Source organism: Eptatretus burgeri, chromosome 11 (assembly GCF_056783735.1).
Source record: "Eptatretus burgeri isolate ZD-2024b chromosome 11, Ebu_testis_v1, whole genome shotgun sequence".
NCBI classification, from domain to species: Eukaryota; Metazoa; Chordata; class Myxini; order Myxiniformes; family Myxinidae; genus Eptatretus; species Eptatretus burgeri.
The window spans coordinates 79,316,755-79,331,128 of NC_140971.1; the positions used below are offsets into that span (position 1 = coordinate 79,316,755).

A 14,374-nucleotide genomic window follows, 5' to 3' on the forward strand; every position below is an offset into this window, starting at 1 on the left:
GATCCCACAACATGCTAGGCTATGGCGGCAAAAATGAATGACATGACTTCGGGGTTGTTTGTGGTGGTACTAGGAAAGGTAGGACAAAATAATGATTCATGACAAGTCCATTTTCAACCTGAACTTCATCGTTGGCAGAAGTGGATGTCTCAGGAAGTGGTACTATCGAGCAACACAAGCAATAAATGACTGTCACGATAGCAGGACACTCATGGTAAGAGCATGGGAGCATAAAATAACTGGAAAATGTAATCATCAAAGAACATGTTACGAATGTTGTCCATTTCGATGACATCCTTCAGTCCATCATTGTGCTATTTGCATGCAATCATACAAAACACCCAATCATACACCCTCTGCCGTACCATCTGTCATCCCTCAGACCGGCAAGCAGCAGCTTCTTCGCTCACTGCAGATCTGGATAAAATCACAAACTGGTCCAACACGTGGAACATGTCTTTCAATCCACACAAATCTCACACTCTCACTATGTCTCTTCGAAAGGACCGTTTACAAAACCCCCCCATCCACTTTCTCAACAATCCTCTGGAAGAAGTCTTTTCTTTCAAGCTTCTGGGTCTCACTATCTGCCATGACCTTTCCTGGGAAAGTCACATTTCCAACCTTGCCTCAAAAGCCAGTCGCCGACTGGGAATCCTCCGTCGTGCAAAGTCCTTCCTCGGCCCTCTTGAGCTCCTGACTACTTACAAAGCTTTTGTCCGTAGCCTGATGGAGTACTGCTCTCCCCTCTGGGCTGGTGCTCCTGCCTCCCACCTTTCTCGACTTCACGCTGTCGAAACCAGGGCTTTTAAGATCATTGGCATCTCCCGCAATGAAGCTGAGTCTTTGGGCCTCTCACTCAATCACCGCAGGTTGGTCGGTGGTCTTTCTGTCTTCTACCGACTCCTCTCCAGCCTTGCCCCCCCTGCTCTCTCTGCGATTTGTCCCAACCACATTTCCACAGGGCGCACAGGGCTTCCACAGGCCGCCAACAACCCCCTTCTGGTAAAACTACCAAAATCACGAATCACTGCTCATCTTCACTCTTTCATTCCTCTTTTTTCCCGCCTTTGGAATAAACTTCCTCACTCTATTCTTTCCCATTCTTCCCTCCAGGCTTTCAAAACAGCTGTTCACCACCACCTCTTATCTTCCCCCATCCAAATCCTCGATCTTTTCTACCCCCGATAATCCACCCAAGCCCACTTCCTTCAATTCTCCTGCTTTCCTTCCTGAAAGTCCCTGTAATGTCCATCTTCTCCTCGCCATGTTCCCCGTCCCATCCCCATCCCTCTCCCTTCCACAGTTCACCTGTGTCTGTTCCCCAATGTTTTGTCCCTTCCACTCCCACCCCTCTTGTCTCATGCCTCCTTGCTGTGAGTTGTGTGTTAGCTCTCATACGAGCCTCGACCAAGGTATACAAAAAAAAAAAAAAAAAAAAAAAAACAGTTCATGCTCCAAGATGGTAAGGCACAACCACGTCGAGTTTAACCATGAATGGCTTTTCTCCAAATTAATGATATTCAAACTCTTGCCTGGCCAGCAATCTCTGCAGACTCATGATATCCACTGCAACACCTGATAATTCCCACAAGATCTGACGAGGGCTCAATATTTCACTTTACATCCTAATACTCGTGTTTTACGTGTATAAATAGCTGGCAGGATAGCCAAGAGGTATGTGCACTTGCCTCTGCGCTGTCCAGCATGGGTTCAAATGTGGACCCAGCTATAAACTGTCATCCTGGTGTTTCGCAGGAAGGGCAAGGCAACAATGTGTGCACCGTCCTCGGATGGTCGTTAAACTGAGCGTCCTGTCTGCTGGCATTAGTTGGTGGATGTTATATATCCAACGATGTCTTTCACGAAGAGTAGGCAAGTTATCGCCGGCATCCTGAACAAGTTACAAATTCCTGCTCAAACCTACAATGGGAGAATAGATCAGCAGCACAGCCGCACTCCTAGTAATGATGCAAACCAGTAGTTACGTGCTGATTACAAAATACCGTGAAACCCCGACATTTGTGAATTCGACATTGACGGACCCCACGTGTTCGCGGTTCATAAAATGTGACCTGATTCTGCATTTGCGGCCATTTGCTTCGTGTATTCGCGGTTTTTTGCGGGGGTGGGGGCGGGAGAGAGAATCATCTCCCACCAGCCACGTGCAAAAAGCAATTATAAATCCATCTCCCCCCCAACTGTGCAGAAAGCACCTACTATGTGCGCATTAACCATTTCACACCACCATCCCCCACAAACAATGATCACACTACCCAGCCCTCCTCCATATACCCACAACTCCCGCACGGCTACTTACGTGCAGTGTTTCCAGGGTCTCATTCTTTCTTCTCATCCCACTGCCTTGACCTGATAACCCCAACCCTAACTCTAACCTTCTCCTGAATCCCCTTCAGTGCCCTCAACTGTGTCCTCTTCAGAGGAGTTCACTGGATTCCAATGAACCATCATCATCACATCAAAAATTACATCATATTGTAAATAAAAATTGGAAGCAGTACTTGCTGTTGTTGCTGTTTTTTATTTGTAAGCATTTTTTAATGAAACTGTAATCAAGTACATTCGTGTTCATAATTTTTTTTTAAATTTTCCCTTATGAATCACGAACCACTGGGAACCTATCCCCCTTTTCCCATTGAAACAATGCCCCAACATTTGCAGATTCAACATTCATGGCATTTTTCAGGAACGTATCCCGCTCGAATGTCAGGGTTTTACTGTAATAGAATGCATGTTTAATCAATGGATGCAATTTGGGTGAATATCTCAGTGGTTTCTGTGGAAGCAGCCGTGTCTTGCTTTTTGAGATCCTGAATGGCTGTGAAATGCATGGGATGTGTATATGCATTGTCAGATATCCATATTTTGTGAGAACAACATAAACTCGATGGCATACCTCCGCCAGGCTGGACAGTTTACCTTTTGCATCACACTGACAGGCCGGATCTGGATCTGAACCTGAACCAAAAGCGAATCGGCTTGTTCTTGTCACCGAAACAACTCCTCTACCAATTTTTGTCATTATCCATCCACAACTTTTTGAGATAACATCTCAGATACCGTTTTTGACCCTATCTTTCAATTGTGAAAAATCACGAAAAAATTTATAGGATCCAGATCTTCACCAACATCTAATCATTTCGTTTGACTTGAAAAACAGCATGAGGAGATCCCTGGGTCTGGCTAACGTGGAGATCAAGAAAATAATTAAAGAGCACTTACGGTTACATTTCTTCTGCACAAATCGCAGCTTGCAAGCAGTTCTATAGGTGGAGAGGCGAATGGCATCAAAGTTCTGAGCTCCTGCAAGACAATGGAAGACCAGTTTTAAATGAAGGTGTCATGTCGAACATATTTTGAGAAATCATATGATCCGACTTCAGAATTTCACCTGGGTGCTCGTGATAACTTGACTACTTTTTGTCAAAACACTCTTAATGTCCATCTCTTAATGTGGAATTTCTTAATGTCCATCAGCAACTAATGCTGGCAGACAAGTTCTTGGCTGAACACCCTATCCGAGGGATGGCACGCTTTGCAATGCAACACCCTCCAATCCCTCCATATATAGTCATGTCAGGAAATGAATAAGAACAAGAAGGGCTCTCGGTAGAGCGCATACCTCCGCCACGAAATACCTGATCCATGAGAACATATCAGGCCCAATACATTTTTTGAGATATCGGGCTATATAATCGTTTTTGGCCCCGTCTCTCAATGGTGAAGAATCACTTTAAGAATTAAATAATGATCATATCCAGATCCAGATTCGGATCTTCAAGAAAATTGAACCAATTCTTTCTTGTCCTACACCCAACCTGTATACAAAGTTTCGTCCGAATCCGTCCACAACATTTTGAGATATCGTGCTATATATCGTTTTTTGGCCCGATCTCTCAATGGTGAAGAATCACTTAAAAAATTCTAGTAGTCGGATCCGGATCCGGATCTTCAGCAAAATCTAATCAGTTCGTCGTTGTCACACACCGAACCTGCCCACCAAGTTTCGTCCGAATCCGTCCGTAACTTTTTGAGATATCCTGCACACAAACAGATAAACAGACAAACAAATAGACAGAGGAGTGAAAAACAACCTCCTTCACCTTCGGTGGCGGAGGTAATGAGACAGGCCAAAGACAGAGTGCACTACCTATACGCCATCAAATTTAAAGAAATGTAAATAAATAAAGAATCATAAAAACGATAAGCATGACAATAAAAATGGCAATCCATGATCCTTTCAATTCCTCTTATGCCTATTAAAGCAATGTATTTCATTATTTGTGCCTTCTTGTTGCCCTGCCTCTGTGTCTTTAACTTGCCTGTGCCATTTGCCCACCTGTTCCTTTTCTGCACCATTATTGGTGCATTGACCTTTTGGCATTGTTTTGCCTTGCTGTTCCCATGAACCTTGACGTCTGTTGTTAAAAAAAAAAAAACAAAGGGATAAAAGAACCCCAGAAAGAAACTGCAGAGCCACAGCTCTCTACATCCCCGTTCCCTCTCCGGGGTGGACTGCTCTAGAAAATTGAGAATTTAATTCTCTTCCCAGTATTGTCTGCAGTACAATCCTACAGAGATGTCGTGGGCTGTCGCTTTGCTAAGCTCATGCTTAATAGGCAAAACCTATTCAACTGTTTAGCCAGAAGGGCCTTAAAAAAATTATACATAAACTTTCATACATATTCAGTGCCTATAGAAAGTGTACACCCCCTTTCAAATTTCTCATCTTTTGTTGCCTTGTAACTGGAATTAAAATGCATCAAATCAGACTTTTTACACATCATAACCCACAACTTCCAAGTGAAAAACAAATTCTACAAATTTCAGAGAATTCATTAAAAATACAAACTGAGAATATCTTGGTTGGATAAGTGTCCACTCCCCTTATAATAGCTGAAAACAATTCTCTTGAGGACAGATAGACAGGCAGACATGAACCGATTGCTTAACCGCGCTTTTTGCTTCGTCTGAGTTGAGGTGCGCAGTAAGCATCTGCCTTGCTTCTCCTACATCTATCCTTTCCTCACCACTCCAGGTCACATTCAATTCTAAAGAAATCCTCACCTGAACACCCTCCCAAAGTTCAGATTGTTTCCCCACTTGCATTCCTTGGTCGTCTTATTCTCCCGATTGTGGATTCGGCTCCCTGTGTCTGTTGTCTCATCCTCCTCATTTCCATCTTTAAAATGCACTGCCCATCACGACCTCATACACATCCGCAATCTCTTCTACACATGCTGATTCTTCCCCAGTATGATCCTCTCCAAGCTGTTCGGCTTGCTTTTTTTGATGGTTCCACTTTATTGTTAAAATTCATTTGTTACTTTCGGTATCTATAACTCATGGAGAAGCTAGCTCAAATATCACACGTCGGACAAGAATATGAATAGACATCATGAGTGTACTTTTACATGAATGACAAGGGATGGGCAAAAAAAAACACATGTGTATGCCTGGTTAGGGTGGTTGGCTTAATGGTTAGGGTGGTGGGCTTGGGATCCTAAGGTCCTGAGGTCAAATCCTGCTTGGCTGTTGAATTAATACCAGGTAGGGTTGACTAGCCTGTCATCCTTCTGAGGTTGGCAAAACGAGTGCCAGCTTGCTGGTATCCTGTGTCGGAGTGGCGACCAGTCCAGGATTGTGCCCAATAGCCAAAGAGACTGCTTAAGCAGCACCAACACTCTGCACAGAGTATGGTCCCAATGGATGAATGGATGGTTGACCAGCCTGTCATCCTTCTGAGGTCAGCAAAATGAGTACCAACTTGCTGGGATGATTGAGCCATTCGAGTATCCTGTGTCGGAGTGGTGACCTGTCCAGGATTGTGCCCAATAGACCAGGAGGCTGCTTCGTCATCACCGACGCTCTGTACGAACTATGGTCCCAATGGATGGATGGATTATGTGTGATTTGAACCCAGGTTCCTCACGTCATGACTTAAGTGTTCGGTCTCTGGAAATACCTTCAGGACAGCCTGGTCAAACCTGGCTTTAATCACATCGATGATGCCATCACTAAAAATCAAACTTTAGAGCGCCAGACTTGGTGCAGATGACTTTAAAAGCCGCTTCATTTGTATTAAAAGAAGCACATGTACATTAAACGCTCGAAAAGTTAGGTTATGGTGTACTTCTATGGACAATATGCCAAACCTGACAGTAAAACTGTAATTGGTACTTCGGTTCTTAAGCTTAAAATAAGAAGATAAGAACGTTCCGCTGATTGAACAAGGTCAATGAGGCTTGGCGTATAGTCCGAGAACAACCCCACGCTATTGCAGCCTATCTGTCGAGCAGCAGATGGTGATAACTAGCGAGGGGGTTTGCACTGGTCAGCATTATATGAGACACAATTACATTCTGCTTGGTAAGGTTTCTAGATAACTTTAATTACTTACCAATCAGAGGCATCTGCTGATTCATTGATCGGGATAACAAAAATATTGACAAAGTACTGTGATATTTGATTGATGACCATTAACTCACACCCCTTCCACCCTTTTTTTAAAATTACTTTTTTTGCAGACGAAGTAAAGGCTCATGGAAGAGCAAGAACAGAACTGATCAGGACTCAACAGAACAAAAGGAACAGTAGAAAGGGGGAGTGAGGGGGAACAGCAACAGCAGGGTTGAAGAACAAGAGAGAGGGAGATTTGGACAAATGAAGGATGTGGGCAGGAATGAGGGGTAGGGGAGGACAAGATGGATACAGTGGCAAACTCGCAGGAAGGAACTTAATGACCACAACTGTGGTCATAACTTGGGACAAAATGCAATGCAGTCGGACACGCTACAATTTTCTCCAATTTATTTTCGGTCATTTTTATGATGTAAAATTGTGAATGTAAAAACTGTGACTAATATAGATGTGTTACTTAACGCCACTGGAAACACCCCCCCCCCACCCCAACCCACCTCTAACACCCCGAAACGTTTGAACATACACTCCCCCTCCCTATTTTTGAATGGCCTGAATGTATACGCAAATTACGGGTGGACATGATGACATCTCGTACATGCTTTTAGTTTTCTGTACATAAATTTTACCGAGAACAAATAAATTGTACACGAAAGGTTGATGGGGAGAACTTTCAAAAAGAACACGTAAATTGAGCAGAAAACTTTCACCAAGTGGTGGTGCAGTTTTAATCATGAGTGGAGCACATTTCATGAATAATCACTCAACAAATTCTAGTATCTGGTTAGAGATCTAGATCTTCAGCAAAATCTAATCAATTACTTCTTGTCACACACCCATCCTGTCCACCAAGCTTTATTCTTATCCATCCCTAGCTTTTTGAGATATCCTGTGAACAACGGTGAATGCATAACCTCTGCCCACCTTCGGTGGTGGAGGTAAAAATGGGCAAAAACTGATCCCCTTAACTATCGATTCCCTATCGGATTACTTCCAGTCATCAGCAAGGTCATGTAATCCATCATCGCAGTTGATATGAAATCATTCCTTTTCTCCAACAGTCTCATCTCAGATCACGAATTCAGATTGATACCAGGTCACTCAATCATGGACATGCTGCTCCTACAGTCCCAAAAATGGATAGAGGCCCTCAATGTCAAACATGAGGTCAGGGCCATCTCTCTCGAGTCTAGACCTATCTCAAGATTTCAATACAGCCTGGCATCCCACCTTGCTCTCCAAACTCTCTGCAAATGGCATTGAAGGCCAACTCTACTCTTGGGCCATTGACTTCCTCTACTCTCGTAGCCAACACTTGGAATATGTCTTTCAATCTTGAGAAATCTATCTCCCTATATATATATATATATATATATATATATATCCGTCTCTCTCTCTCTCTCTCTCTCTCTCTCTCTCTCTCTCTCTCTCTCTCTCTCTCTCTCTCTCTCTCTCTCTATCTCTATCTCTATCTCTATCTCTATCTCTATCTCTATCTCTATCTCTCTCTCTATCTCTATCTCTATCTCTATCTCTATCTCTATCTCTATCTCTATCTCTATCTCTATCTCTATCTCTATCTCTATCTCTATCTCTATCTCTATCTCTATCTCTATCTCTATCTCTATCTCTCTCTCTCTGGAAAACTCTCCCCTCTACCTTCCTCACAATTCTCTTGAGGAAGTTCAGTCACTCAAACTCCTGGGTATCACAACGAGCCATGATCTCTTTTGGGCAAACTACATTTCAAAATTGGCCTCCAAAGCCAGGCACCAACTGGGCATCTTGCATTGCACAATATCCTTCCTTGGCGCACCTGAATTCCTATCCAACTACAAGGCCAATATCGTCAGCACGGAGTACTGCTTTCTCCATGATATTTTCTCCCCCCCACCCCACCCCCCCCCGTGAGCTCCAACAACACCCCCAAGCACATCTCCTTCCACATTTTCAGTTGTTCCTTTCCTGAGAGTTTGCTTCTGTATCCATCCTCCGCTACCTCTCATTCCTCCCCACACCTATTATTATTTGTCCAAGTCTCCCCCTATTTTGTTCCTCAACCCTGTTAGTGTTTCTCACCTCTCCATACTGTTGCATCCTGATCCATTCAGAGTTCTCGCTCTTCCACAAGCCTTGACCTAGTGTCCACAAAAAAAGATGCAAGTTCTTTCACAGCAATTGCCTCACCGAATGATTGATTGTACCATGAGTGGGAAGAAGGGTGAGGATAACTGAAAATGAGATGGGACGGATCTGTGCATAAAAGAGAGCAGGTTTCCGTGGAAGAATTCCCAGAATTAGTTAATATCAGTTTCAATCGATATTGAAGACCAGTTCTGAAGTGAGATGGCTGCTTGCACTCCCTGCCAATGTGCCTGAGTGAACTGCCAGACTCACCATCACTGAGGCAGCTCTCTGAGAAAAGCCAGAGAGATGTTGACTCTCACAAACACATGAATAGATGAACCAGTTGGAGCAGAGGAAGTGCATGAGACATTTGCTGGGAAGTTTGTCATCACCAAGCACAGGAGGAAGTATTTGCCATTGGGATAAATCCAGGTTGGAAAGTTCACATATTGAGTTAGTCCCATGGAGTCACAGAAGTCCTTTGGTGAAGTGCCATGGTTGGTGAGGGAGATACCAACACTCGGTCAATTTGCATGGTAATAACTGAAATCACCACATATGAGGAAGAGAGAGTTGGGATGAGTGATTAAAAGTTGGCCCGTGTTGTCTGAGAGAGAGATGGAGATGGAGTCATCACTATTTGGAGGAAGGTACAACATACAGACAAACAATAGGTGGGAGCGAAGGTTAAGTCGCAGCCAAAAGTACTCCTGGGGGTTGGAAAGTGCAAGATTAATACATGGTGAGAAACTGAGTAATTGATAGGAAGTGCAACTCCGCCTCCACGGTGGGGTTCAGGCCTCTCACGTTGGAGGAGACAAGAGCCGAGGAGACACAATAAGGAATCAGGGACGTCCTGTGGGATTCTGTTTATTATCAGTGGTCTGGATTTAGAGATGTCAGGTTGGAGCAAAGGCCTTGGATGTTTGAGGCTCACACAGTTAGGGAGGTGTTGGGAGGGTGCAGGATGGGGTGAGAGTGTGCAGGATGGGGTGGAAGGGTGCAGGATGGGGTGGGATGGTGCAGGATGAGGTGGGAGGATGCAGGATGAGGTGGAAGGGTGCAGGATGGGGTGGGAGGGTGCAGGATGAGGTGGGAGGATGCAGGATGGGGTGGGAGGGTGCAGGATGGGGTGGGAAGTGTGTGGGATGGGGGAAGGCTGGGATAGTGTGGGACGGAGGGAGGCTGGGAGGATGCAGATGGGGAGAAGACTGGGATACTGTGGGATGGAGGGAAGCTGGGAGGGTGTGGACTCGGGGGAGGCTGTGAGGGTGTGGGATGAGGGGAGGGTGTGGGATGTGGGGGAGACTGAAAAGGTGTGGGATGGATGGAGGCTGTGAAGGTGTGGGATGAGGAAAAGACTGAGAGTGTGTGGGGTGGGGAGAAAGCTGTGAGGGTGTGGGATAGTGGGAGGCTATGGGGGTGTGGAACAAGGGGAGGATGCAGGTCATGGGGGAGACTGGGAAGGTGCGGGATGGGGGGAAGTTTTGAGGGGCGGGATGAGGGGAAAGCTTTGAGGGGGTGGGATTAGGGGGAAGCTTTGAGGGGGCAGAACAAAGGGGGAAGCTTGGATGGGGCGGAACAAAGGAGAAGCTTTCAGGATGCGGTACAAGGGGGAAGCTTTGATGAGGCAAAGTGAGAGGAAAGGTTTGAGAAGACATGGTGAAGAAGAAGCTCTGAGAGAATGGGGGTGAGAAGAAAACATTGAGAGTGTGGAGCGAGAGGAGAGAAGGGGTGGGATTGGAAGGATATGAGCTTATAGGAGATGTAGTGGAGGGTACTGACATGGAGGGGTTTGCTACTATCAAAGGATGTGAATGGGATTTGATTGTTGGGAGCAGCCAACCTCTGCAAAATGGACTTCTCAACCTCCCAAATTGGACGTACAGAGGCAAAGATCATGGGATGGATGGAAGGAACTTTTTTGAAGGCACGGAGAAAGGTCGTGTTGTAGGTATGGGAGGATGGTCGATGGACCAAGCGCTTCGGTGAGAAATAAGTTTGTAAAATATTCCAGGTGAAGAAGAAGAAGAATATGATTAGATGTGATGCAGAAGAATAACACGTGGGATACCCATGATGGAGAAATAAGGAAAGTGAAGCTTTAAAATGATTGTAAAAGCCTTAAAGGAAGAAGCAGTGGCGATGCTCATCCACAACTATCTCAGCAGCAGTGGCCAAGTCAACAACTCATCCACAACTATCTCAGCAGCAGTGGCCAAGTCAATAACTCGTCCACAACTATCTCAGTAGCAGTGGCCAAGTCAATAACTCATCCACAACTATCTCAGCAGCAGTGGCCAAGTCAATAACTCGTCCACACCTATCTCAGCAGCAGTGGCCAAGTCAATAACTCGTCCACAACTATCTCAGTAGCAGTGGCCAAGTCAATAACTCATCCACAACTATCTCAGCAGCAGTGGCCAAGTCAACAACTCATCCACAACTATCTCAGTAGCAGTGGCCAAGTCATTAACTCATCCACAACTATCTCAGCAGCAGTGGCCAAGTCAATAACTCGTCCACAACTATCTCAGTAGCAGTGGCCAAGTCAATAACTCATCCACAACTATCTCAGCAGCAGTGGCCAAGTCAATAACTCGTCCACAACTATCTCAGTAGCAGTGGCCAAGTCAATAACTCATCCACAACTATCTCAGTGGCAGTGGCCAAGTCAATAACTCATCCACAACTATCTCAGCAGCAGTGGCCAAGTCAATAACTCGCCAACAACTATCTCAGTGGCAGTGGACAAGTTAATAACTCATCCACAACTATCCCAGGAGCAGTGGCCAAGTCAATAACTCATCCATAACTATCTCAGCAGCAGTGGCCAAGTCAATAACTCATCCACAACTATCTCAGTGGCAGTGGCCAAGTCAATAACTCATCCACAACTATCTCAGCAGCAGTGGCCAAGTCAATAACTCATCCACAACTATCTCAGTAGCAGTGGCCAAGTCAATAACTCATCCACAACTATCTCAGTAGCAGTGGCCAAGTCAATAACTCATCCACAACTATCTCAGCAGCAGTGGCCAAGTCAACAACTCATCCACAACTATCTCAGTAGCAGTGGCCAAGTCATTAACTCATCCACAACTATCTCAGCAGCAGTGGCCAAGTCAATAACTCATCCACAACTATCTCAGTAGCAGTGGCCAAGTCAATAACTCGTCCACAACTATCTCAGAAGCAGTGGCCAAGTCAATAACTCATCCACAACTATCTCAGCAGCAGTGGCCAAGTCAATAACTCATCCACAACTATCTCAGCAGCAGTGGCCAAGTCAATAACTCATCCACAACTATCTCAGCAGCAGTGGCCAAGTCAATAACTCGTCCACAACTATCTCAGCAGCAGTGGCCAAGTCAATAACTCGTCCACAACTATCTCAGTAGCAGTGGCCAAGTCAATAACTCATCCACAACTATCTCAGTAGCAGTGGTGATGCACCATTGATCATAGCCTGTTAAAAGCATGAAATCATGCCACCACAATAAATGGAAGTATCAAAAAAAAATTAAAAAAAAGGAAGAAGGAAGAGGTGTTTCCTTCAAAGACGATTCAGTTTGGAAATGTTGAGAAAAGGGAGAGAGAAACAATGAAGTACAAGAAGTACAGACAGAAGGAAATTCCGACAGAATGAGATTGCACTTTGGAGTGAAAAATGTTTTTTTGGGATCTTTTTTTTTTTCTTTTTTAAGTGAGAAGAGGGAATAGGATAAAGTCGAAGAGGCAGAAAGGACAATACTTGGGGGGCAAAAATGAAATGGAACAAGAAACACGACAAAAAAAGAGACAGAAGTTGCTCACCAGCTACGTATGTCAGGAGTTGGCTTTGGACAACACGAAACAAATTTGATAATACGGCACATTTATTGTTACATGCATATACACATAGCTGTTTAAACCAAATGAAAGCTCGAAGTAAATCTATCAGTGTTGCTGAAAATGTGGGGACATGTATCACGTTTCTGGTTTGTTTGTCCAGTGACTATTTCTTTTTTTTTTCTCTTTTTTTTGTATATCTTGGTCGAGGCTCATATGAGAGCAAACACACAACTCACAGCAAGGAGGCATGAGACAAGAGGGGCGGGAGTGGAAGGGACAAAACTGTGGGGAACAGACACATTAGGTGAACTGTGGAAGGGAGAGGGATGGGGATGGGACGGGGAACATGGCGAAGAGAAGATGGACATTACAGAGACTTTCAGGAAGGAAAGCAGGGGAATTGAAGGAAGTGGGCTTGGGTGGATTATCGGGGGTAGAAAAGATCGAGGATTTGGATGGGGGAAGATAAGAGGTGGTGGTGAACAGCTGTTTTGAAAGCCTGAAGGGAAGAATGGGAAAGAATAGAGTGAGGAAGTTTATTCCAAAGGCGGGAAAAAAGAGGAATGAAAGAGTGAAGATGAGCAGTGATTCGTGATTTTGGTAGGTTTACCAGAAGGGAGTTGTTGGCGGACCTTGAGCGACCTGTGGAAATGTGGTGGGGACAAATCGCAGAGAGAGCAGGGGGGGCAAGGCTGGAGAGGAGTCGGTAGAAGACAGAAAGACCACCGACCAACCTGCGGTGATTGAGTGAGAGGCCCAAAGACTCAGCTTCATTGCGGGAGATGCCGATGATCTTAAATGCCCTGGTTTCGACAGCGTGAAGCCGGGAAAGGTGGGAGGCAGGAGCACCAGCCCAGAGGGGAGAGCAGTACTCCATCAGGCTACGGACAAAAGCTTTGTAAGTGGTCAGGAGCTCAAGAGGGCCGAGGAAGGACATTGCACGACGGAGGATTCCTTTTGCACTGGCTTTTGAGGCGATGTTGGAAATGCGACTTTCCCAGGAAAGGTCATGGCAGATAGTGAGACCCAGAAGCTTGAAAGAAAAGACTTCTTCCAGAGGATTGTTGAGAAAGTGGATGGGGGGGGGTCTAAACTGTTCTTTCGAAGAGACTTAGTGAGAGTGTGAGGTTTGTCTGAATTGAAAGACATGTTCCACATGTTGGACCAGTTTGTGATTTTATCCAGATCTGCAGTGAGCGAAGAAGCTGCTGCTTGCCGGTCTGAGGGATGACAGATGGTACGGCAGAGGGTGGAGTCATCAGCAAAGAGAAATAGAGGATTTTCGAGAGAGTAGGAGAGATCATTGATGAAAACCAGAAAAAGTACAGGGCCCAGAACGCTACCTTGAGGAACTCCAGCCTGGACAGGAAGAGGGGATGAAAGAACTCCATTTAGGGCCACACGTTCACTGTGACAGGAGAGTAAGTCTGCGAGCCATGAGTGGAAATGGTCTTGGATACCATGGGAACAGAGTTTGGTAAGTAATGCAGGGTGCCAGACTGTGTCAAAAGCACGTGATATGTCCAGGGATACGGCTCGGATTTCCTGTCTGACATTGAAGACCTCCATCCATTGATGGGAGAGCAGAAGCAGCATATCCAGGGTAGAGTGACCTGGTCTGAAACCAAATTGATGATCGGAAATCAAGCCATTGAAGAAGAGGAAGGATTGACTTCCGGTTCTGGTTTTGGAGCGGCGAGAGGTCTTCTTCGGGGCTCCCTGCTGACGTTCTCAAAGTTAAGTTTCCGGTTGTTATTTCTCCCGTTTTAACTGTTTAATTTTCTCTCCTACATGTTACTGTGTGTTCCTAGTTCGGGTTTGTTTCAAAAATCGTGCTATTTTGTGAGTATTTTTGTCGACGTTCTTACCTGGTGTTTGAGGCCTAGGCCTAGGCTTGAGGCCTACCGGTTCCACTCGGTGTTCGATGGTTTTTTTTTGTTTGTTTTTTGTTTTTTCTCCCCATTACCTTCAA

At 45.2% G+C, this 14,374-nt stretch overlaps 1 protein-coding gene across 5 annotated transcripts in view; it reads right to left on the minus strand.

Annotated features, from left to right (window-relative positions):
- Positions 1–14,374, minus strand: part of DTNB (dystrobrevin beta) — a 218,487-nt gene that overhangs the window by 157,809 nt on the left and 46,304 nt on the right. For all 5 annotated transcript variants that reach the window (XM_085847130.1, XM_085847131.1, XM_085847134.1 and 2 more), the window contains exon 3: positions 3,244–3,324. In XM_085847130.1, coding sequence (XP_085703256.1) covers positions 3,244–3,324 — 81 coding nt within the window. The remainder of the gene's footprint in view (positions 1–3,243; positions 3,325–14,374) is intronic.